Source organism: Crocodylus siamensis, chromosome 1 (assembly GCF_052110815.1).
Source record: "Crocodylus siamensis isolate JL-2025a chromosome 1, ASM5211081v1, whole genome shotgun sequence".
Taxonomy (NCBI): Eukaryota; Metazoa; Chordata; order Crocodylia; family Crocodylidae; genus Crocodylus; species Crocodylus siamensis.
In genome coordinates this window covers 1,584,044-1,609,826 of record NC_143395.1, presented here as the reverse complement: position 1 = coordinate 1,609,826, position 25,783 = coordinate 1,584,044, and the positions used below count along the sequence as shown (strand labels likewise).

The 25,783-nt window shown below is 49.9% G+C and overlaps 1 protein-coding gene across 5 annotated transcripts in view; it reads right to left on the bottom strand.

Moving 5' to 3' along the window:
* The window catches only part of EXTL3 (exostosin like glycosyltransferase 3), a 199,424-nt gene that overhangs the window by 9,399 nt on the left and 164,242 nt on the right, over nucleotides 1–25,783 (bottom strand). For all 5 annotated transcript variants that reach the window (XM_090025692.1, XM_090025782.1, XM_090025437.1 and 2 more), the window contains one exon: nucleotides 2,627–2,754. In XM_090025692.1, coding sequence (XP_089881818.1) covers nucleotides 2,627–2,754 — 128 coding nt within the window. The remainder of the gene's footprint in view (nucleotides 1–2,626; nucleotides 2,755–25,783) is intronic.

The following is a 25,783-nucleotide window of genomic DNA, read 5'->3' as shown; positions in this document are numbered from 1 at the left end:
CTCATGAGGTCCCTTCCGGCCCTACTTTCTTAGAATCCTTATAAACAAGAGGCTGATGCCCTCACCCCAAGCTGATACTGGAACCAAAAACCAAGCAAGCAATAACGTCTGTCATCAGTCTGCTGTGCTAGCTATCACCCTGGGCCAAAGGGATCTTGCACAGTCCCCAGGAGATACTCAGGGGGTGCAGGAAGCACTCACGACCTCCTGTGATGAGAGCTCAGAGTCCATTAGAACCAGTTTCCCCAAGCTGACCCAGGCAGACCAAGCTTTGGCTGGGATGATGCAGCTGGGGCTGGTCCTGCTTTGAGCAGGGGGTTGGACTAGATGCGACCTCCTGAGGTCCCTTCCACCCTCGTTGTCTGATTTTAAGGTGCTGTGCAGGAGGCCCCCCTGGATGGTGGAAACGGAGAGGCGTCAACACCTTGGAAGGGGACTAAAGCCATGAGTGAGGTAAGAGCTTCTCTGAGTACCCACCTGTGCTGGACTGGAATCAGCAGCACAGGAGCTACCCACCTAAGACTGATTCCTATACAGAGGTGCCAACCTCACCTGGGGTCCAGGCCTGGTTTTGGACCCCAGGGGCTCCTTGCATGCTGGATCTGGCCTGGGGCATTGAGCAGTGGCTCCTGTGGCGTGGTGGCAGTGGCCATCGCAGTGGCAGGAAGGCAGTGTTGCACGGTCCTTGCTTGCCTTCCTACTGCCAAGGGCCATGTCCATCAGCACCCTGCCTGCCCTGGCCACGTCCCCAAGCTCCATGGCCTGCCCACAGCCCCGCAGGCCAGACACAGCAGCTCCATGGGCTGGATCTGACCTGCAGGCTGCATGCTCAAGGCTGCATGGAAACTTTAATGCAGCCTGTTAAAGACTAAGTAGAGGCTATCCCAGCCTCATTACATGAAAATGCTCGGAAGTCAATTAAAATCAAGGCTCTCAGTGCTTTTAAATAATTAGCAGCCAACGTAGTAAGGGGCGAGGTTGGTAGCACCCCCCATTTAGAGTTGCCCAACATTTCCGATGACGAGGCCCCGCTCTCAGCAGCTGACACATTTGCTGAATTTGGTCTGGGCTGGAATATTTTATGCTATATGGTCTTCCTCTCACCAACTTTTTCTTTCTTGTAATTTCCATTCAAAGCTGTTTCCAAAGTCTGGGAGAAACTTGGAAGTGACAAATCTCTGCAATCCCTTGGCGTTCCCCTGCTTTGAAGCAAAAACTGGCAGCATGCATCCGTCCCCCTCCAGTGCTAGTTCTCCAAGGATGACAACTTGTCTCTGAGTTCATGGCTCAGCGCCTCTAAAAATCCCAGCTCTGCTAATGGCCAGCGTGAGCATCAGTGGTACACAACAAAGTTTCTATTGCTTACCATTATTTCTATTGTGTACACTGTGCACAAGACGGGGGGGCAAGACGGGGAAGAGTGCAAGGAGAGGGGCTGATACTTGTAGGAGCCTTGGTTCATTTGCTGGGGAAATTGGAAAGCAGGTAGCGAAGGAAGCAGGGCCTCGGGGCCAGGCACCCAGAGAACCAGATCTTCCCCTGCTTGTGACACAGTTTGCATGGGATGCTTAGTAACTCAGTGCTGGGACGACTCACTTTTTCTTGGTGCCTGATGCGAGACCCTGGGGCCTCCTCTGCCGAGGCACTGAGCGCTCACTGCTGCAACTGAAGTCCATGAGAGCTGGGCTTCGAACGGCTACAGCGCTATACAATTATGCCCCATGCGAAATGAAGTCTGAGGCATCTCAGACTGGACAGTCCAAATTAGCTGACACTTTTGACCTTTGCCTCCATCTCAGCTCCCAGCTTGTAGAATAAGGAAAACGCCTCCCTCCTGACTCCCTGCGCACATGCACATCCCAGGGTGTTGCAACAATAAAGCCACCCCTTGTTTGTGAAGCTCTCAGGTCCTAAAATGAAGCAAAAAGCCCGTGAGGAAATGATTAATTCTTCCTCCAGACCAGGGGAAGAATACTGTGCAGGGGACCATATGGAGGACACAGAAGAGAAAACCTAAGCACTGATCAGCTCCTCAGTGAGCAAGTGTTGCCCATTCTGGACCTGAAACAAAGGAGGGGTCCTGCGGAGAACAGAGTATGGCATCACGTCACTGAAGATGATGCATAAGCACAGGGGGGCCATAGCAGGACTAGGCTCTGGCGTTTCCTATTGTCAAGCCCTTCACTTGGTAAATGAATCATTGTCTTTCATCTTGGGCTTGGAGGGTGTGCGTGGACGTGTGTGTGAGAGAGAGACCCTTTCTGCATGTAGCTCCTTTCATCCACAGATCTCAAAGCAAATTTATGAGCATTCATTTAGCCCCTCGTTAGGTGCCTCAGCACCGAGCAACTCTGGACGAGCTGGGTTGAGGGAGAGCAGCAGGTGCTCAGCCGCTCTGAAAAATCAGGATGTGCATACAATAGTGGTGATGAATATTAAGCACCCTACTGCAAGCATCCGCTTGTCAAACTAGCGGTCTGCATGACTTGCCCCAAGGAAGCCAGGAGCGCAGGCAGGAACAGCAGCTCGCCTCCCTTGATACCAGCCCCTGGCTTTAACCGCTAGACGATGCTGGATCGACCAGCACCCCGCTCACCCGCACGTGTCCCCGTTTTCTGCCACTCACCGGAACCCGAACATGATCTCATCGTGGCGAAGGTGGGCATCGTCATCGATAGAGAGAATGGCCTCCGTCTCGATCTCGTCCCATGGCAGGAACCGGTTGTTCAGGCTGTTCTTCTCCGTGCGGACGACCTAGCATGCAAACACATGGCAGCGGTTATAGCTACGCGGTGCTGTAACACAGGCAGAGATGCAGCCCGTCTCGGCTGGGCACGGGAACATCGCTCCACGCGGAGGTTTTCGAGGACCGCTGCAGTCCGATGGAGTCAAATCCTCGGGCTGAGGATCTAGCCCCAAAGGATCGATGCTACATGTGACATTTAATTGATCGTTGCCTGAAAACTCCCTAATGCAGGCGAGGCCACGTCCCGACAATCACAGCAGCCCCTTCTGGCCTTAACATGCGTGAATCGGAGCTTCGCTGAAATGAGAGATGAGAAGCAGCTACTTGAGCAGCCGCTGGAGGACTGGGTACTGTGATGTGTTTTCCAATGCTTTGTCTTAACTGTATTGTGGGCTTAAATGTCCATCCCTTCCCCTGGGAGAGGGATCAAGTCTAAGACATTTCCAGGAAACTCCTCCAGATAATCATCCTAAAGTTTCTCTTTCATATATTCATCCCTAGCCATACACCTCTGAGTCCAGGCTAAACTTTGCCCTCTCCTATTGATCACACCCTTCAAATAAGAGCTGCCTGCCAAATACTTTCCCCGATTCACTCAGGACTGAGCTGCTATCTCTCTTCCCCCCGGCTCTCTTATGTCTTTCCTTAGAAGTCAATCACGCCACCCCTTTAATCAGTTTTGCTGCTCTCTGAACAACTTGGCCGAGGCTAAAAAAGCAAGTCTAACCTGGAGTAAAAGAATGTGGCATCGTGGCAATAAAACTCCATTAAATAAGATTACATTTGATCATATAAAGAACCGCGCTGAAACCATTAAGGGTAGAAAATATTTGTATCGGGGATCTGCATGACAGCTGGTACGATTAAATTCCCATGTAAAGCCAGAGTTAGTGCTTGCGTCTGTCAATAGCTACAGGGGAAAAAAATGGACCATTCAACAGGAACACATTAAAATATTTCACTGAAGCCCTGTCAAAGCATGAACAATTTATTGCAGAGAGGCAAACAAATTATGCAACTAAAAGCCAGAGCGTATCAAGGCCAGCCCCGAGCCAGCAGCTTTCGCACAATCCTGGAGCTGCCGATCCAATTAATCCGCAGAGGAGAATATGGATGCTTGTCAAACGCAACGCAGGAAAGAGGGGAGGTGGAGAAGTGCCGTGCCGAGTCTAGCGTTTGGGTTTATTTCAGGGCTGGTCAAACCGATCCGAAGGATGGTACCGTGAACACATACCATCTACTGGGGGGGCAATGCTTCATCGACTGGCGTTCGAGACAAGACCAGGGGATGAGAGCTGCAAGAAGTGGCAGGGGATGAGAGCTGGAAGAGAGGATAGCGACTTGATGAATTCACTCGGGGATGGCCTTCCTGGCAGAAGAGATGAACAACTGACTGGCCAAGGCCTGGTGTTGGGGTGACTTCACGCCAGCCGATAAGCAGAGGAGGAAGAAGTTATGAAGGGTAATGCTTGGCTCCCTGTTTCCATTGCCTCAAGTCCAGCAGAGGGTTGTAAGAGAGGACCTGCCGTGCGTGAAACAACGGGAAAGAGAAAGGAGTTTGCTTGGCCTCTGGGAGGCTGGAGAGACAGTCAGATGGGAGACGGGGAGGGTCTGGGCTGTGCAGCCTGGGGATGGGGAGGACAAGGTCTTGGAAGAGTGACAGGCTGTGGAAGCAGCTTAGGGGTGCCAGGCAAAAGAGTGGCACAAGTCCTGGATGACACCCTCCGGTCACAGGTCTGGGTGACACGGAGAACTGCAAAATTCCCACGTGGTGTCACTGGCCGGCCTTTCATCTTTGCCGACAATTCGGCAGCCCACGCACGAGCAGCGCAAGTCCTCCTGGAGCTGTTTCCACGAAGGGCGGGAGCTTAGCCTAGACCAAGGAGACGTGACCTGGGACAGACTCAAGGTGCAAGATTTACAGAGCAACCACGCAGAGAAAAGCCCGAGCTGTGCAGACTGTTACTTGCATGGGCGCAGGAGAACGGGATTTACCGGGGCCCCAAACACCCACGGCCAGTTGACCTTTTTAATGTAGAGCTGTTAACCCCCATTTCCAGCTCTTTGATCATTCATCAGCTGATGCTCGGTGACAAGCACAGGATCACCACTTTGTTACGTGGGTGCGCAATGGCCTTTGTACACTTCCTGCCTCCTACACATTGCAGGCTCCCTCCGTCTGGTTAAAACACAAGCAGCCTGGCAGCTCGCTCCACCTCGTGTGCCAGCTCTCGACTGACTGGGAGCCAGCGTCGGGATCCTACAGCTACTGCAAGACCCGCTCAAGAGTTTACGGCATCGGTCAGTCTCCCCCTCTCCCCCATAAATAATGGCCTTGCATTTAGCTGGAACCTATTCAGCCCCGCAGGCATCTCAGCAATACAAACTGGGGTTCACTCCCCAATGCATGTCGCACGTGGCATTTTTGCAGCACACCTCATTTGTCCTGATGCCTTGCAAAACAACCCTTGATTTCTTAGAGAATCCTTTCCTCCTCTTTGCAACTCCTGTGCCAAATCCACCAAATGATTAACACTAGGGCTGATATCATTTGGATACCGAAGGGAGTATGCCCATCAGGAGACTGCGGCTCATGAATACGGTGGTATCTGCACGTGAAGCCTGAACTCGCTTGAGTCGATGACTTTTTTCATTGCTTTTTTCTATCTTGTTTAGCACCCAAAGGTGTTAGACGCTCTACAGTCCAGGCCCCCGCCTCTGGCAGACTGCGTGCGGATGGTGGACACATGAAAGGAGGAGGAGAAGCACCAGTGAAACAGTTTTTTCCTCCATCCAGAAGCAACAACGGGTGGACCTGTTTATTTTTCAGGTACTTCCTGACCAGAGGCCGATGTGAAGACCCTGGAGCAGCACGCAGGGAGTATCCTGGGAGAGGGGCAACACCTTTCCTCTTCCAACACCTGCAAGGGGCACAGCTATTCTGGCCAGGACCCGGACCCTGCGCCACACTGATGGGGAGCCCTTACCCAGTGCAGCCAGGTACTTCAGACGTTTATAGGCTAGGCATGAATTAGTTCTGGTCCAGCGGATGTGAAAGGGGATTTACCCAAGCAGTTTCTATGTCCAGCCTGGCAGTCTGGCTCTACTTAGCCTCAATGCGGAAGCAAAATTCAAACTTGGGTTATAGATATGAAGTCCCCTGAAGACTGAGGCTGTTTGTCTTGGGGAGACTGGAGATAAGACCCACTTCAAAAACTTTTTAAGGAGACACCTGGACTCGCGGCACACTCAGCAACCACTTTCCTGAGGCTGGGTCCAGGATAAGATGTGGAGAAAAAGATGGCGACCCAAAGCAACAGGTGCTTGGTGCAGTAAAAAGTGGAGGTCTAGACTCAGAGGGCATTAAGGGAGATTTTTCATGACTTCGTTGCTTGGTGCCCCTGCGTTAAGGCAGACCGACCAGATAAAGAGGCCGAGAGAAACGCAGTCCTGCGCAGAGCAGAATCCTCTTTATATTCATTAGGAACCAAATTCTGTCCCATCACCAGCAGGGATTTTTTTATGGTCATTTCGAGATACGGTGCCATCTCGCTCTGACCTCTAAGGCACGTGTCATGGTGATGGCATAGACTACTGATCATGCAGCCTGCAGGTTCATGCTTACTGATGGCCTAGGCCAGGGCCAGGCAATTATTTGGGCTCACAGGCCACACAGACAACTCCGGGGAGCTGTTGCGGGCCGGTCAGCCCCACACCTCCTCCAACAGCCCAGAGCCCACGCGTCCTGTGGCTTCTCCCCGCCACTGCCACCGTGCCCAGCAGCGGCCGAGTGCAGAGCCCCAGCCCCGACACCGGGCACGTCCAAAGAAAAAGAGCTCAGGAGCGTCGTGCTTTCAAAAATTGGCTTGCTCTGGGCTTACCCTTGCTCAGATGCGTTTATAAGGAGATAAACACCGTACGTGCGTGTTTCTGGAATTGCATTTTTTTGCCAACAAAACTAACGAAAACTCTTCTTTTCACTTCAATATTTTACATAAATCCAATCTAATAGCTCTAGTAGCTTGGTGCCCATTACAGACCAGGGAATTTTATCCATTAAAAAAACCCACACACAACAAAACCTTCAGATATTAGATGCAAAAACTGTTGCTGATAAATGGTTGCAGTTAGACACTCAACAGCACAGGAGAGCAAGTAAAACCGAAACATAGGAACGATGCCCTTTTTAACTAAGGGCATTGCTCATGCCATTTAACAACTACATTAGATACGCGGTAAATAAAATTACCAATGATTCCAGCTTTTACTTTCACATTTCCAGAATTTCACGTGTTTGGTGGCTGAGTCTAATGCATTTTGCATGTATTGTTATAACGAGGCAATCGGTTTTGCTTGAGAGTATTTAAGATGTAAGCTACTTGTGGATCAATAACTTTGAAGGATGCGGTGGGAACCGCTGATCGAATTACCTGTTGTTTTCCTGAAAGTTTACTGAGCAATGCGACATGGCTTGAGTCGATGGAGAAGTCAAAGCAGGCCTTGGTTAATGCAGCTGCAATTCGTGGTTCCAGAGGGAAAAACAAATCAGCTCTAGTGAACCGGCGTTACACTGCCACTCTAGAAAATGTAAAAAGATGCTCCTGAATGGCTCCAAGAATCACTGGCTTGAGATCCCGGCCCTAGGAGATAGGAGCCGCACCAAAGCAGCACCGTAGGCACCGGAAACCAGGTGGGCAACCTCAGCTACAAGGCCGATAATGAATGTCATGGAGTTGCCGTGCTGCAAACGGAGGACTACACCGTGCTACACCTCTAAGAAGGGTGTCCTTCTCCACAGTCTGCCACCAGGGCCATGCTGGGGAATTAGTACTGAACCTCTTGCAGCGGGATCTCAGATTAACTAAAGCTTTCCCTCTCTGAGAAGTTTGCATTTTCAGATGTCTAACCTCAGCCGTTGCTAGATTTCTAGCAGGCCCAAGCTCGGTCCGTTTGGCTTGGAGGGGCTCACGGCCAAGGCCGAGAGATCCCAAGTGACCAGTGGAGCCGTGTAAAAGCAGAGGTGCCGCATGCCTCCAGTTCCCAAATTTAACCCGCACCCGCAGTTGTTCCTTGAGAGCCACGTGCTGAACCCGCTGGCATTCAACAGCCTTTCTGCAGTCAGCCCGTTAGCATGCAGAGCGATCATGCTACAAGGGGGAAAGACTTCAGCATACACTTAGCCCTTTGGCCTTGTAGAGGATGTGAAAAGTTATCAAACCCAAAATACCAAGAAGAAACACCCAAAACGTGGCAGGTCTGGAGATGCCTCGTCCCAATGCCCGCGTTGCTCCCAGAGCAATGGAAGCCGGGGGTACAGTTGCACCCCACTTTAATCCCTGGTCCACCCAAAGTTTAAAACCAAATGCTTGGTAGCACCAGCAATATTTCTAGCCAGGCAGCAGCGAGACAGTCAACGGACTTCATGGCTCATTACAATCTACCCGATTCCTTCTAAACTCTTCACTCCACAGGTGTTACCAACCCTCTCTCCTTTTTAAGCATCTTAAATGTTTTACTACTCATGCTAACCTTTCTTTGGCAAATCTCCCGTGTGTGAGCTGCTCCTTATAATGTAGCTCCTGTTTCACAGCCCTGGAGATGATTTTTAACTCTAATTAAAAACTTTAACTAAGGTCTGGAAATAGCATTCAGGGAAGCATTGGATGCATTGTCAAGACTCGCAGAAGGGTTATATTTTGTTTTATGAACAGGAAAGCGATGCACCTTCCATCCTAATGACTACAGCGCTAATGACACAACACCTTTTGATTCTTTTTTGGCCTGGTTCGCTGTGCACGTTCTACACGTAATATAGGAATAGCAAAATTATGGACGTTCCAATCAAGCGATAGTTATTTTTGTTGCAAACAAACCGACAAATAAAGCCCTAGGCTCCTAGCACATTAGTAAAGCTTTTAGTTTCTTGTTAGCTGGAGAAAAAAGACACTGCGTGTATGCAATGAGGCACCACATCATCTAGGTCCCACTTCTTCCAAATCTGCCCGTGACGGCCCTCTCTACACACTCCCTAGAGAAGTACGAGAGCTTGAGCATGAGCGGTGGTTCACGAAGGAGCCCTTGTTGCATCGTTCCCTGGTCCTTTTAAACCCAAGCCTTGCAAAGGACATTCAGAAAATTATTTTCAGCCAAAGTTTTTCCTGACCTTGTACTACAGTCACGGAAGTCCCTTCCGGCTCCTGCCACCTGCTAGGTGGTCAAGCGGGGTTGGCTATTATTGCTATATAGGCAGTATTAGCTTTGACTTTGAATGTGTACCTTGTGTCCATGAACCATGGAAATGGATGCATCATAAATTACAAGACAGAATTGTACAGAAATCCAGCCAGGTCTTTAGGGGAACTTCTCTCCCCCAACTTAAGTGAGTAATTGTGTCAGAAATGTCATCGACTTAAAAAAGAAAAGAAAAAAGGAACGTTAAAAAATAAAAATCCCTGAATCAAATGCTATCTCCTCAAAGGTTTTTAAATTTCAATGGGACTGTAAAAAAGAGCCCACTGAATTTGTCGGGCATGAAATGGACATTACCGGTATAAAACGTGTTCTGTAGCTTATTGGGCTGAATGAAAAAAAGGGAGGTTATTACGGCAGCAAAGTAAAAAGTCAAGGTCTATACTCAGAGGGCATTAAGAGAGATTTTTCATGACTTAGTCATAAACTTAAAATAAAACTAAATGACACTCTGCCCTTCCACAACACTTTCCACTGGGGAATCACAAGGCACTTCCTTCATTTCAGTGAGTTAATCCCTTCCCAGGCTTCTTGCGGGTGGGGGACTAAAAGGGGACAGGCAGATACCCCGCTGGCTCAACATCCCGAAACAAAAAGACAAGGGTAGACATGGTCTTGTGCAACTGGATGTCAGAGAGCCAAAGATTTTAAGGACCGAACAACTGATTAGATCAGCAAGGTGTCAACCTTTTTGGCAGGTGTACCACATATTCGCCCCACATCCTTCCCGAGCACCACTCCAATCCCTGTCCCTTACCTCATCCGCTGCTCAGCTTTCTGCTCCCTGCCCACGCTGCTGCTCTGCTTTCTGCCGTATTTGCCACTGTGCTGCACAGAGAGGCCACCCCTGCTACTTGTGGCACCTGTACTGCAGATCGGCCACCCCTGGATTAGGTCATCCTGTTTGGCCTCTTTCATAAATCACAGGACCTTTACAGTTGACTAGTTTACCTTATATTGAACCTAGTCACTGCTGTCTAGCTCCACTCCGACATTTTTTCTTTACCCCCACCCATCATGCTTGCAACTCCCCAATTGTCTAATCAGTAAACCCAGAGCCAAATGAAAACCTACCCAAGACCTTCATCCGACAAAGCGCTAGCGCACATGCTTTGCTTAAAGCATATGAAGTCAACGTGCTTCACGCCCTTCCAATGAAGCACGTGCTCTAATGCTTTGCTGGGCCAGGGCCGCAGAGGACAAGCCCTGTGACAACACCGAAGTTTAGCAGCCACCATTAGGGGAGGCAATTAAATGATAAAGGGTTGATGAAGTTTCTCGGGGCATGAAAGAACGAACGATACCAGTTCGACAATGGGTCAGCCCCTGCTATATTCCCAACACTCAAACCACAGGCATTACCTCCATGCAGAAATGCAAAAGAAGGAACACCATAGTACGGTGGGTACAAAGCAACGCATGCCTTTTTCATTACTTCTGGCCTTTCCCTGGGGTTTTTCTCTGCCACTTGCTGTGACGAGAGTCAGCTTTCCTCATAAAAAACAAATGCAAAGACAACTCTCATAAACGGGAGCGTCTCTGCTGTCAATTAACCCCACCCACTGGTCATCCTGCAGAAATGTCACCAAGTCTTGGCTCCAAATAATGAATCCCACCCAAATAGCGGGCAGATTTAAAAGATGAGCTGTGGTTGTCAACAGGTTGGGAGATATCCCACTAGACGTTTCTGATGCTTTCCAAGGACAGCAGGTCACTGCCCAGTACTCGACTTTCACTGCTGTCCGTGCCTCTGAAAACACCAACCTGCAATGTTAAGCCAAACCCTTCAATCATATCAATCTGCTCCTCTGGTCATCCGTAGCTACATTAGCCCAATCAATTTTAAAAAGCACGCGCAGATGTAGCCAAATCGAGACTGAGATCCAGGGTTTAACGACAGCTCCAAGTAAACCCAGTGCCAATATTTACATTGCATAGCAATCCAGTCCAATCAATGTTTTGCTCCAATCTTCCCAGTGTTGTAGTGAGGTTTTACACTTCAGCTTTAAAGTAAGTGTCAAGTATAATTTGATGGTGAGAACATGAAGAGCGTCTCTGCCCTTGGAGAAAACCTGACAGCTCAGCTGAGCAAGTTACACTGGCTCCCTGACAGAAAGTGAGCTGTACAACAAACCATAAACTTTGGTGCTGAAGGGGCAGTTCAGTCGCTGCAAAACCGTCCACGAAGTCGGCAAGAACTCGCAGAAAAGCTTCAGCAAAGTGGGGGAAATGGGCACAGTGACTGCTGGCTCCTACCTAGCTTCTTGTCCCTTGTCACCCCAGGTCGTTTTCTGCAGAGCTGCTGCCCAACCAGTCGGCCCCCAGCCTGTCCTGGTGCAGGGGACCACGACCCTGGTCCATCCGATATAACTAGCTAACATTCCCTAGAGCGGCGGTGTCGGTCTGGGTATCCCACTTCCTAGGCGATGTCCTAACCAGCAGGCTACAGACTCCCCCTCACCTCCTTATCCTCCGTTTTAATGGCTGCAAAGGCGACGGGACTCGGAAGCGAATCTTCCTCCCACTGACACACTGTTTAAGTTTTGTTGAAATGATCAGTTCACCTAGAGCTGTAGATTCAAAACCCTTCAGGGGAGAGAAGAGAAATAGGACAATGGACTCCCGCATCCTGGGCGAGGGAGATGACAACACTTTGTGAACGCCCTCTTTGTTCCTTCAACTGACCACAATGCCACCAAAAAACCCCAAACCACCCTGTCTTTCCTTCCCCCACAAATTATTCACATGGCTCTATCATCACATGAGCCAACACATAGGAAAGCAGGGCTGGAAAGGGGCTAGTGCAGCACCGAGCATCCCTGAAATGACTAATCTGCACTAGTAAAGAGTGCGGTAACATCCGCTGGAAGACCTGGCCCTCTTCTTTTCACACCTCGTAGCAAGCTAAGGTAAAACCGATGGTTCCCATTAAATGGGAAGGAGAAATGATTTTTTTTTTCTGGTCTGAAAGCACCCCAAAGGTAATAAGCAAATGCTAAGCTACTACGCAATCTACACTGCGTTGTACCTTCAGCTTTTTGCCACCTGGATACGCTCCAACAAGTAAAATGGACGTGGCCTTCAAACGGTTTGACTGAAATGTGGTAGCTACGGTCCAGGTTCGCTTTGTACGGGGCTTTCTGCCATTCCCCAAGTGCTGGCTACACTAAACAGCTCTTGCATTTTCCACGAACAGTGGTGGCATCACAGCGGTGCGCAACGTGATCCTGCCACAGTGATTTAAGGCGAGTAGCTGGGAAGAAAGGTTGTTCTGCACACCGCTCTTCTGAAAGAGCCACGAATGTCTGCAGCCAGACAATTACCACCACCAGTTTGAAGGATGCAGAGGTCACGAGAGTCATCCAAGGTCGGGGCAAAAAATCAGAAAGACGGATCAGATCTTATGACACCTACGAACTAGCTACTAGATAACACTCCCACCTTCCTTGCTGCCCTGACATACCCTCAGCAAACTGAGGGCTGTCTGCAAGATGCCGCGTCTCACGGGACGCGTGTCAGTCAGACCAGGCACGCTCGTGCGCACAAAGCTGAAGGCATCTCGGTCTCACCTCTGAGCATGCTGCCTGCTCCCTCTGCAGCCGAGGGGTTGCATCAAAACAGGAATCCCTTTCCTACAACGCCCGCCGGGGAGGCAGCTGCCTATGACAGGAGTCACTCCAAAGAAACGACGGCAGCTTTGAGGCTGTGCAATTCTTCTAGGGAACAGCTGTCAGAGCATATATGCACCAGCCTGGAGGAAAACAAGCAGGAACTACAGCCCATTGGAAGTGGGTACTGTGGACTTCAAGCTTGCTGGGCTGCGACTACACTGCAGTGAGAGTTTTGGGGAAGAAGAGAGGTTCTCTGCAGGCATCTAATGACAGCGGTGTTTGGGGGACCATCTTCTGCTGCCTGTTCTGCCTCTCCAAACCGGCCTTTGCTCCTGTAGCTGATTTTAGAGCTGTTGGAACAAGCTTTATCTGAAAGCCTTGTCTAAATTGGGGGCGGGGGTCTTGGTACCGGCATACGCTCCTGGAGCCGAGAGACGATCTCTACCCCAGGGTGCTGAGGGGATTGGCTGAGGTCATTGCGGGACCCCCGGCACAGCCGTACGAGCACTCGTGGTGCTCTGGTGTGGTGCCGGAAGACTGGAAGAGGCCAACGTGGTTCCCATCTTCAAAAGAGGGAGGAAGGAGGACCCAGAAAACCATAGGCCAGTTAGTCTTACCTTGGTCCTGGGCAAGCTTTTTGAGAAAATTATTCTGGCACATGTCCACGAGGGGCCGGGGGGAGATTATGCTTAGGGGCAACCAACACAGGTTCATTAGCGGCAGGTCCCGTCACACCAACCTGGTGGCCTCCTATGCCCAGGTCACCAAATCCTTAGACGCAGGGGGAGCAGTGGACATCGTCTTCCCGGACTTTCGGAAGACCTTCAACACTGTCTCTCACCCCGTTCTCATTAAGAAACTGGGGGCTGTGGTGTCGCCCCCACACAGTCAGATGTGTCGCCGACTGGCCGGAGGGCCGCACCCAGAGAGCGGTGGGGGACGGGTCATGTTCGACCTGGAGGGACGTGGGCGGTGGGGTCCCCCAGGGCTCGGTCCTCGGGCCCGCACTGTTCAACATCTTCATCAGCAACTTGGACGAGGGGGTAAAAAGCACCTGTTCAAATCTGCTGATGACACTAAGATGTGGGGGGACGTGGGCACGCTAGAAGGGAGGAATAGGCTGCAATCAGACCTAGACAGGTTACAGGGGTGGGCGGACGAGAATAGGATGGGATTCAACACTGACAAGTGCAAGGTGCTGCACCTGGGGAGGAAGAGCCAGCACCACACCCACAGGCCGGGGAACTCCCTTCTCGGCAGGGCAGAGGCAGAAAAGGATCTTGGAGTCGTCACTGATGCCAAGATGAACATGGGCCGGCAGTGTGGGGACGCGGTCAGGAAGGCCGACCGCACCTTGTCCTGCATCCACAGATGCATCTCGAGCAGGGCCAAGGAGGTGATCCTCCCCCTCCATGCGGCACTGGTCAGGCCGCAGCTGGAGTACTGCATCCAGGTCTGGGCGCCGCACTGCAGGAGGGATGTGGACAGCATGGAGGGGGTCCAGAGGAGGCCACACGCATGGTCGGGGCAGCAGGGCAGGCCCTATGAGGAGAGGCGACGGGACCTGTACCTGTTCAGCCTCCACAAGAGAAGGCTGAGGGGGGTCTAGCGGCCTGTTACAGACTAGTCAGGGGGGATCAGCAGGCACTGGGGGAGTCCCTGTTCCCCCGAGCACCGCCAGGAGTGACCAGGAATAACGGTCACAAGCTGGCAGAGGGGAGATTCAAACTAGACATCAGGAGGCACGACTTCACGGTCAGGGCGGCTACGATCTGGAACCAACTTCCAAGAGAAGTGGTGCAGGCTCCTACCCTGGGGGTCTTTAAGACAAGGCTAGACAATCACCTTCCTGGGGTCGTTTGATCCCAGGACTCTTTCCTGCCATGGCAGGGGGTTGGACTTGATGATCCGCTCAGGTCCCTTCCGACCCTACTAACTATGAGACTATGAGATGAAGTTGTGATTTGCACCAGTATGGCTCACCCTGGTTTCTAGTAGAAATCTTAGCTCCACGGATCTTTGCGAAAGGGCTTTTCCAGAAGCCAGGCCACTAATAGCCCACCCTCAATGCTGAAAGGCCCAGTGTGAGCAAGGTTGAACATCTCAACATCTTTCAGCTTTGAGGCAACTTGTGCTTTTTCATCCCAATGGAGTATAGCTGGCTTTGGAGTCAACTCCAAAATTTCCTGACAGTTGCCGGCTACAGGAAGAATGCCCTTGAATCCAGATGTTGTCGTCTATTCAGCTGGATGCCTTGATTAAACAGTTGAAAAGTCAAGGATCTTCTGTGAAAACAAAGGAAGATGAGCAGGACAGCTGAGGCCAGCCTGCTTAAGAGGACATGTATGCTGAAGTCCCAGTGACACCCATGCTCCCCTTTCTAGGTCCAGTTCTGGAAAGTGAACCAGTTCTTAAGAGGACGGGGAAACCTCTGCCCTCAAAGGCAGAACTGGAAATCAGCACCTTGTTTTACCACCACAAGCGACTGGGGTGAGGTGGAAGGACATCATGCATCCTAACCTTGGCTCGCCGAGTATTGGCTCCTCATCTCTGCAAATGCTTGGCTGAGCGCTCAACTTTCAGCCAGCGTTCAGCTTCCATCGACTTGTATGAGCTTGCAGCTGAGCATATGTTTAAAGGCTTTGCTGAACTCGGGCTGCTCCCAGCAGGCACCACTCCGCTTGGCAGAATTTACAGCTCTGGGTGCTCAGGATGCTGCTGGGGAATCAGCACGTAAATCTGAGTCTTGCTGACAATGACTGCACGGGTCTGCACGGGTTAGAGGACGTCCCACCAAGGTGAAGTTGAGCAATAAATCTGGAGCCTGCACTGCTCCGCTCTGGCCAGCAGAGGGGGACCCCAGGCAGGTCAGACAGATGTTGCACCTCTGGTTAAGGTGGGGGCTAACAGCATGCAGACAGGGAAGGGAACGAGCCTATGCTGATGCAGAGGGAGCTTCTCATAGCTCCCAAGGATCTGCTATTATTTAAATATGCATCGCAGCCCAGGAGAAGGCCTTTAGAGCAGTATGCCGAGCAGCAAACAAAGCTCCCATGATGTTCTGCTAGTTGTCAGGGGCTCGGCTAATCTTTGTCTGACCTTTAGCATGGGCAGGTATTTTTAAAAACCGCTTCGTAAGGTTTTTTCCTCCAAACTGAAATTAAATGAACTCTGCTGGTTGTGCCTTACACTTTCTATATAACCTCTTTTAAGACTGCCAGAGGGCTAGCAGCAAGAGTGCTTTGTGTCACTGGGGATGCGGCACTGATGCTGTGTTTCTCCTTTGGAGATAAGCCCATGAAAGCGAGCTAATTCGATGGGGTTATAAGCGGTAAATAAATTAGCCATAAAAGAACTGTGCAAAGCCATATGCTGAGCTTGCTTCATTTAAATTGCCGCAGTAGACCAAAGATGGGTAGCACATGCTTTATGTCACTAATTTTACAGTCCAAAGCAATAAACTGGTTGACCTGGGTTGGATTCGTTTTCCAACACATATTAAAACCTACCTCTCCAATGGGGCCTCGCTACTTGACAGTAAATTCTACAATATTTTCTATGATACCATAGACATTTCTTTTAATAGCACAATTAACACTGTGGCCATGAATATTGCCAAGCTGGGATATTTGTGACCATTTGTTATTTTACCAAGAGGGGACGGTCTTCTGATTACCAGTATTTTTATGTAGGCCAGGCTGAATGGTACGAGCACTGGGAAGAGCAGGCGCTAAATTATTAACCTGGAATATAAGACTTTTTTTTAAAAAAGCAAGAACTGTCCATTTTTATCTTTTTTTGTTGAGGGATGACATTTTGCTGCTCTCCAGGTCGAGATAAAAGAATCTGCCAAATCTGGAGGCAGCTGGGGAATGGCTACCGCTGTGACGTCATTCCCTACATTAGATTTGCTGTACTAAATGGACCACTCACTCTACAGCGACCATCTGAACCATTTCCCCCTAACGTGCTATACAAGCAGTGGAAAACTGCAGAGGGAGAGATGGACACCTAGGCTCTCCTCCACATGTAACCTGCCAATGCCAGAACGGCTCTTGTTCGACTCTGGCTTGCTGCATCCCCACCAGCATCATAGAGGGCTCTGTGATCCCATGACCTACAAATACAGAGGCAGGGCATGGATAGTCTTTCAATGGCATTCCTCCTAAAAGACCAGGACAAAGGGTAGGAGACAGATATCGTTACTGATGTGGACAAAGATGGGACTTCTGCAAGGCCAGGCATCTCTCCTGAGGCTGCTTCTTCGTCAGAGACCCAAACAAGCATCCCGGGGACCCCCAACTTACACTGGCATTTCTGGTCCTGGGCACGTGGCAGATTTCCCCACCTTTCCCTGTGCACCTGCTTTCCTCTGGTGGGTGTATGCTTGACCACACATTGGCACTGGTAGTATAAACCAGTCAGAGCACAGGGTTGGTAGTAAACTGGTTACTGGTAGCATAAACCTGTCTAGCATAGGGTTGTCAAACAGACAGGGGCACGGGCCAGATCACGTTACTAGCTGGCAACTGGACATTTGGGGACGTGGTTGGGGGAGTGGCGTGTCACCGTATGGTGGCAGACAGAGCTGTGGTGATACAGCTTTGCTCGGACCACCATCGCTGGTCCCACCATGGCCACCGCCCCATGGTCCAGGTAGCTATTTGTACCATGGCCACCTCTGGAAGTTGGGCAGATAAACTATTTGAACGTGTCTGGATAAAAATGTTCACTTTCATAACGTTATTTTTGAAGCATCTTCCCCTGGCAATTCTTTACCTTACTTCTACACATTTCTTGTTCAGGATGGAATTGAGAGTTACCATTATTGCCTTTCTCATTTATTAATAAGCCTATGTCTTCCCTTGTGAAGCCTCTTCCCATTGCTATAGTTACAAAATCCTTTCTTATGTCACTTAACCAGTTTGGCTAGAATCATCCTTTTTTTTTGGCTATGCTTAGCTACCTCCAATTTCAGCCCATTTCCACTATTTCAATTAAAAGAGGATTTACCGTCTAATTTAGGATCACATCTCCAGAGGTGAAGTCTGAAAGAAATTCACTGGCAGGGTATTTAGTTAAAAAGCTAATCAAAGATAGCAGACCGCCTACAAATTGACAAAAGAGGCATTTCAAAATACGTGCAATTACATAACGCAACGTACAACCGATATAAATGATCCCCCGGTGAAATTACCACCACGTTAGAAGATGCAGGTTTGTAACCCTCTGTTAGTCTGATCCTGCCACTATGTGCACGGTGTTAGAAACCTTCATGATGCCTTTATGGTTATCAGCAGTCGCACGTTTGAAAAGGAGACGATTGCTTGTAACAGGAACAATACCTTCCCGTTGGTTTCTGCTGCTGAGCTTCTCTAAAGCAATAGTAAGGAGAAGGGGAATCCTGTGTTTAAATTTGAACATCAAAGAAGTTTATGTATTTAATTAAGGAAATCTCAGTGCACTGGCTGCCTCGTTAGATTTACTCTGGCATTCTTCGGTTTCCGAGGGGGACGGTGGGATTACGTGTTGCCATTGACTGCTACGGTTCTCGGGTGCTTAAGGGGTTTACGAGCAAAAGTGCCCCTGACTTTTCCACGGGACTTGAGCTCTAATCTCTCAGGCACCAAAAAAATCCCCCTTGTGTCATTTCATGAGTCTTTTTCCTTAGCTGAACTTTCAGATGGTGTTATAAATTATACTGAAGCCAACCAGGAGCTTGCCTACCAGGCATCCCAGGGCAAGACGATGCCTTAGAAGTGATAATCACATTGGGGGGGCCAACTGGATGTCCCAGGGGTCTGGTAATGGCATCTGGTTTGAAAGGCCAGCGGTGTCCCAAAGGCGTTCATGTCTGCTGGTTGTGCAATAAAGTAGACGAGCCAATTTGATGCTCTCCGCTGAGGTGCAGACAGACATTTGCCCCTTCACACGCTGCCAACGCCAGCTACCAGCATCCTATTCAAAGATGATGTGGTCCACGGAGAGTTAATTAAACCCTTAGACGTGGCCCATTCAGGTCACGACGGAGGCCAGTTGCTGAAGCCATGGAAGGAAGCTGGCACTACCACGACTGATGCTTGCACGGATATGTGCAGAAACGGAGCCATGGACACCGCTACCCGGATATTTGCAGTCCGCTGGAGGGTCTGACGCACTAGAAGCAATTTGCTAACACACAATTTCCATGGGCTTTTGCTGTTGCATTTTGACGGTGCTGTTACAGGCCACCGATTTAGCCGCTTTGTGCCTCTCGTTGTTCGCAGCTCCCCACGGGACCCCTGCAAGAGGTCGCACGTCTTCCAGTACAACCTTCTCCAGGGAGCAAAGCTTTCCTCTGCACGAATCTCTCAACTGCTTTTGCTCAACTTCTCTGGGGATGGCACCTCCCTACCTCCGCAGGCTGCCTACCGGGACTCGTTGTTACAAACCTTTGCTTCCGACTAACCTTAATTTTTTCTCCCTTTAGGTTTCACTGCTTCTAGCCCTGCCGTTCTGACTTAATGTTTCCCCCTTTATGCTCTCAAAATATTCATGGGCAATTGTGGCAGAGACGGAGAAGACTCGGAGGACTCAATCACGTGAGGTCATTAAAGGGCTTATGGGAATTTCTAGACGAACTGGGCCATTAACTCGCACACTGCGGCCTTTGCTTTTCTCCGCTGAAGTGTCGAGTAAAGCTACAATATGCTGCTAAAACAGCTGGCACGCTCCATCCTGGAAGCGTCTGCATTTCATCCATGAGTTAAATGGCCCTCGCACCTCCCTTCCCTAACTCGCAGGACTGCTGTGAAACTTTATCAAATATTGACCGAGTGCTCCAAAAACCTCCGATTAAGCATATTATTGAAGAATTTGTGCAAGGTCGGCCCTAGGGAACAAGGGCCCCTCTCTAAGAGCAGCGGCCAAGGCACGCTCCATCCTGGAAGTGTCTGCATTTCATCCATGAGTTAAATGGCCCTCGCACCTCCCTTCCCTAACTCGCAGGACTGCTGTGAAACTTTATCAAATATTGACCGAGTGCTCCAAAAACCTCCGATTAAGCATATTATTGAAGAATTTGTGCAAGGTCGGCCCTAGGGAACAAGGGCCCCTCTCTAAGAGCAGCGGCCAAGGCACAGAAGTAGAAAAACTGCAGCTACTGCTTCCATGACGCAATTAAAGCGAAGCAGCAAAACAAGAGGCTCGCCGTCCTGAGAGCGCGGCAGATGGCTGCGCGCTGAAACACAACGGTGGAAACCAAATATTAGGTCTGGATCAGCCTCGTTATTCCGAGTTTCTATGGGATTTATTTGTGTTCGGAAGTCCATTGCTAGGGTGACTTCCTGCCTTTCCTCTCTCGACAACTGTCCTTTTTCCCTCTGGACTCTACGGACTAGGGAGAGGTCACAGGCCAGACTGCACGGTATCAGGACCTGTTGCCCTGCCTTTTCTATGCAGAAAATCCGGGACCAGATGTTTGCAGCACAGAGGAGTTTGACCAGAAATTTCTGCTTAAAACTGCCCAAAGTCCACGGACAAGGAGGCAGGCGTTCACTGAAGCTGACGGGGCAAAAACAAGACTTGCAGAAAAATGCATGCAATCGGCCTGGGGAACTCATTGGCACGGGACCTCAAAAAAGGAGTGGGCTTTTGTGTGAAAAAAAACGAGCCCTTTTAGAGTTCAGGTAGTAAATACAGACGTATTTCTTCACTTCCAGAAGCCTGGGAAGGGCCGCAGGCCTGCCTCAAGGCAAAAGGCAGACTGGAAATTGGAGGTAGGAGGAAAACAGATCTGGAGACAAGAGACCCCATCGTACCTTCTGCAAAAACACTTGCCCTTCCCTGTCAAGCAAGTTACCTTGGCCCAGGTGCTCTGGAGACAGAGGCATTGCTCTGAACCAGCCTGGCAAGCCCAGTATTTGCATTTAGCATACCCCCACCCCAGCCAGCACATACGAGGATGATGGGATACTTGGGGGAAAAAAAAAAAAATCTCATTAGGAGAAAAGTCCTTGGAAGAATTGCAAGGAGGGCAAAAGAGCACAGCGATTTGAGAGCCCCCCTGGGACTCTGGGGACCCCAGGCTCAGGTCCTCGCTGGTGCTCGTCACCTGTACAACAGGGGAAAGACACGCATGACAGTGGGGTTGCGAGGATGGGATGGAGCCATCATGGAGCACCCCGAGAGGCTCCCCTAGCAGGGCCCTGGGAGAAGCGAAGACAAACAGTGGAGGAAAAAAGTGCTCAGAGCCAAGTGTTATCATGTTATTAAAAAAAACAAAAAGTTGGATGAACTGCAGCCTGGCCCCTTGTTAGTGTTTGCTCTGGAGGAGCGGCCTTTAATTCACACGCTTGCAACTGCATTGAAAAGGCACGCTGCTGGCCTCCTGTCTGTGAACGGTGTCTGGCAGCGCGAGCTCGGGGACGGATCTGAGCAAAGCTGTCACATCTCATCTGCAGCAGAGAGGGCGCAGACGAACCGGCATGGCATTCAGCCATCCCCCCGAGGTCTCCTCTGCTTTTTGGGAGCGCCGGTTTCAGCAGAGCCGGCGGCGGCCGTGCAAGACCTGCTTGTCGGCGTTTAAAGGGAAATCATCGTACCGACGTCCACTTCCGCGCGCAATACGCGAGGGGCGGCTGGAGCAAGAGGAAAATGCTGGAAACCGTCCGTCAAGCAAAGGCCTTCCCGGGCGGTTATTGGAAATGGCTTACCCCTGTTCACTCAAGTCAGGCAGAGCTCATCTTTCCCGCAACAGGCTCCCTGGCTGACTGCCCTGCTGTTTTAATTAACAGAGGCTTTCTCCAGCACAAATCCTTGGGATTTTTGTGCAATTATTTCTTCAGCAGGTTCCTTCTCAGTTACTAGGTATCTGTCAAGCAGGATTTCCACAGCAGCTCTAAAACAAAGCCTCTAGCAGAGCAGTTGCCATTGTTTTTAAATTGGTTAAACTGGCTGCATTTCACTATTTTGAAAGTGTTACATCTATTTTTTGGCAGGCACGCAGGATGTGAACACGTGGCCTTCAGCTGTGCCGCTTGCAGGCCAGGACCCCGTGAAAAGTTCGTGAGCCAAGCAGCATCTGGCTGGTTAAGTGAGAGACCTCCCTGCTTGAGGCTAGATGAAGCGTTGGTGAAAGTGGAGTATACAGGCCTCTTGCCTGTGCATCAGCGTGCCGGTAATCGCTCTCCCGCAGGACAGATGAGTTCAGATGGGACATCCATGAGTTCCTGATCACATGTGACCAGTAAAAAAAGAAGTTTCCATTTTGCATACCTCAATTCCCTTGGCTCTTGGTTAACTTCACTCCCCATCCTAAGGTGGCATACGCTGGTCACCATTAAACAGCTGCTGTATGGCATCCCGAAGAACCCTAACGCTCAACATTTCATCCCCATCACTAGGTTTCAGAGTCAACACTGTGCTTCAATTAATAGGGGTGGGATAGGAGGCTAACCACAACTCTGAGCTGCTTTTCCAGGCTCTCTACATACTGGCCAGGACGAGTGCATCAAGTTCACGCTCAGAGGTTTCTTTTTTCCGCAACCCCCCCATAAAACAGAGGATTCATTAAGGTTTAAAGCGAGGGACCCAATACCACGTGGTCTGATGCAAAGCACTCAGCTGTACCACCTCACTCTGACCCTAAGTTTGTTAACGCCAGAAAGCTGTTTGGATCCTTGCAGATGAAAGGTGTCATATAAAAGGTAAGATCTGAGAGCCTGAAGGGAATGAATATGCACTGCTTTGCCAGCGAGTCAATCTTCAGTCCATTATCCACTTAGTCGGGCTCTGGCACGAGCCATTAAAAGGGGACTAGCACATGCTTACCCTGCTTTCTTAATCGGCACTTTATCCTCCGCTCTGTGCAGTTCATGGAAACGAAGCAATTTTGACCAGCTCTAAAACTGAAGAACAGAAGTTGGGACTTTGCTCCGGATCTCAGTGAAATACAGGAGAAAGGCGGGTTCACCAACTCGGGCAACCTTGCTTTGGACAACAACATATCAAAGTCATATTCCTGGGTATAAGGAACCAAACCTCTAACAAACTGGGACATGCAAATGTTTTCAGTGCATTTGCCGTCTGCTTGTGGGTGGGTTTCGCTGCAAATCCAGCTCCTAATTTAGCTAGAGAGAGCACGTAGTCTAGGCACCTCCCACGCATTGGTGGCAGTGGGAAAGCTGCGTTTCTCCAGTTCGGGTCACCCTAGAGGCTTTCAAGATTAACCGAGATGAACTCCTCTTGGGATGCAGTTTACAAATGGGAGTATATCTGATGCGGCGTAGATAATGCATTTAATCTGTTAACAAAGCGATAGCCATTCAGCGTGATCAAAATCGATAACAAAACTATCTCCGGTAAGCCACGGGACTGGAAATTAGCACCTGAACAAACTTGAAATTACAAAGCTCACGGTGAACTCAAAACCATACCTAAAGGGGGAAAAAAAATCACCTCCTACTGCGGGGAAAAAGGTCAACCGAGAACCGCCAATGCTTCACACTGCATCCTTATTGGGACACCCAGAGTTAAGAAAGAAGAGAATGGGTCTCATCACAAAGGAGCTGCAGCACCGCGGAGTTACCCGTTAGCGTGCCGAGCTGTCGACAGGCTCCTCCTATGGTCTCTCATGCTGAACAAAACGCTATGAAAGTGGGGCAAAATGCCATGGATTAGCTCTCATTGACCCCGGGGTAAGAGTGCATGCACAGAAGTGAAATGGCTGATGTGCCAGGAATCCCTGCCTTCATTTAAACATCAGCACTTTGTGCCCATGGCCAAAGTCTTAGCCACATCATTTTTATCTGGAGAACAAGGAGCAACGGTCGCAAGCTGCAGCAAGGGAAGCTGAGTTGGATATTAGGAAAAACTCTCTCACTAAGAGGGTAGTAAAGCACTGGGACAGGTTACCCAGAGGTGGTGCAGCCTCCATCCTTGGAGGTTTTGAAGACCCGGGTAGACAAAGCCCTGGCTGGGATGATGTAGTTGGGGTTGGTCCTGCTTGGGGTAGGGGGTTGGATGAGATGTGACCCCCTGAGGTCCTCTCCAATCCTCATTTTCTATACTATGAATTCAGTTGGGAGTCTGAAAAGAACAGGTTTGCAAGCTTTTCTGGCCGTCTACTTCCCGTACATGTGGGACTCTTTCGGGGAAGCCATGAGAAGATATATGCGAGGAAACAGTTTGGTGGCAGGGTGGGGCCAACAACAGAAAAAGAAAAAAAACACCAGAGTCACCTATTCATTATTCTATACCCAACTCTCAGCATATCCCTGGGCAAATCACTTATCTTCTTTTTGCACCTGTTTCCCCATCTGAGAGATGAGAACAGCGCTACTCATTTACGACCTGGGGACTGATTCATTAACTCAGGCCTCCAAAAGCAGAGAGAGGAGTCTCAGACTTTCTTCTTCTCCCCAGACTGGCAATCACCAGTGTAATGCATTCATCAGGGCTGTTGGTTGTAGCTGGGTTGGTCTAAGGAGATAGGCAGACAAGGTTCTTTGGATAAATGTGACATCTTTTATTAGACCAACTGAATAGTTGGAAAAATTGTTCTTTGCAAGCTTTAGGGCACAAATGCCCTTCTGCAGGCAGACTCTCTCTGTGCCTGAAGAAGGGCGTTTGTGCCCGAAAGTTTGCAAAGAGCAATTTTTCCAACCATTTAGCTGGTCTAATAAAAGGTATCACATCTACCCAAAGAACCGCGCCTTCCTATGCATTCATCAGAGACAATTTGTCTGTGCGCACCTTGAGCTCCGACAAGCAGATGGTGCAAATTCACACAACACTCGAGCGATATAATCACGGGCATGGCAAGGAGAAAACAGAAATGGTCCTGAATTGAGTGGATCAATCACCTTTCTGCTCACTGAGTAAAGTTTGTGCGTCACAGTTCCTTTTGCCAGATTTAAGCAAAGTCAGTGGATGCTGCTTTTAAAGAAGGGACTTTCCCATATTCATGGGATGGCGGGGGGGTCCGTCACGCCTTATCGTCAGCCACAAAAGAGACGCATTTCAAGGAAGCTGAAGAAAAGGCGTTCATCATCAAGAGGGAGGCCCTTCTCTAAGCAGGCCCTTCTCTTCCCTTTCCAGTGAAGGCAAACAGACACAATTGGGGGTAACAGTGGAAGTCCAGGAAGCAAACACCGCTTGGACAATCATGCTGTCATCTTTGCCAGCCAGTGTGCAAACAGATCTGGGAAATAAAGCCCCTTTCCCTCGATGATCTCCAAGCACTCTGCTCAAAAGGGAGCTCTTACAGGGCCAGCAGGCAATTATGAGCTGTGATCTACAGATGAGGAGGCTGAGCACAGTCGTTAAACCCTTTCACCTACCCCAAAATAAATTCAAACCCCAACTGCGCTCTCGGCTCTACGCACCCCTCCTGCTTCGGCAGTGCAGCGATGCCTCCTTTTGCCTTGGTCTTCCTTCTGTATTCTCTTGCAAGGGCCTCCATGCTCTCCCCAGGGTTGTTTCCTGCCCCTGGAAAATCCTCTTTGAAGCATGAAACTTCACTTTCTCTATCCGAGTGCATTTTATGGAGAGTTTGTACACTCTCACCCTCTCTAGCTAGTAGACAGCACCTTTGTGGTCTTAGGCGTAAATGTCTCCCCTTCTCCACTGCCTTGGGGACCAGGCAGCTCTCCCGATCTCGCATCCCATCCGAATTAGCCAAGCTGGGAAAGGAGGCAAGTGTCTGAAGTATAAAGCAACCTCTGGCCCCCGCAGAATGGCGAGTCAAACAATTTGTGAGGACGTGGCAGTAAGGAAGGATGGGAACCCGGCCCCGGGCTGTAACTGTGGCCACCAGAGCTGGTGGAAATAAGGAAATCAGAACTGTGATTTCCAGGAGGGTAGAGGAGTCTGAAAGCACATCCGGAGGGGATGGGAAGAAGAGAAGAGAAGAAGGTAGAGAAATTTTACCCACCCAGTTTGATTTCCTCCAGTGCACAGATGTAAAACACTTCTTGCTGTTTCTCATAAGCAGGTGCAGAGGTAGGCTCAAGTACACACACACAGAGCAGTACAACACCCAGCCCAAGATAAGCCACGTGCTTTCTACTACTGCAGTGTTTCAAGTGCTGTATCCTATAGCACGTCTTAGCTCCACTTGCAAGCGATTGTGACAAAGCAGACAGCACTTGTCAAAAGCAAAGATTATAGCAGCAGGCAGATCATTTATAATCGCAGG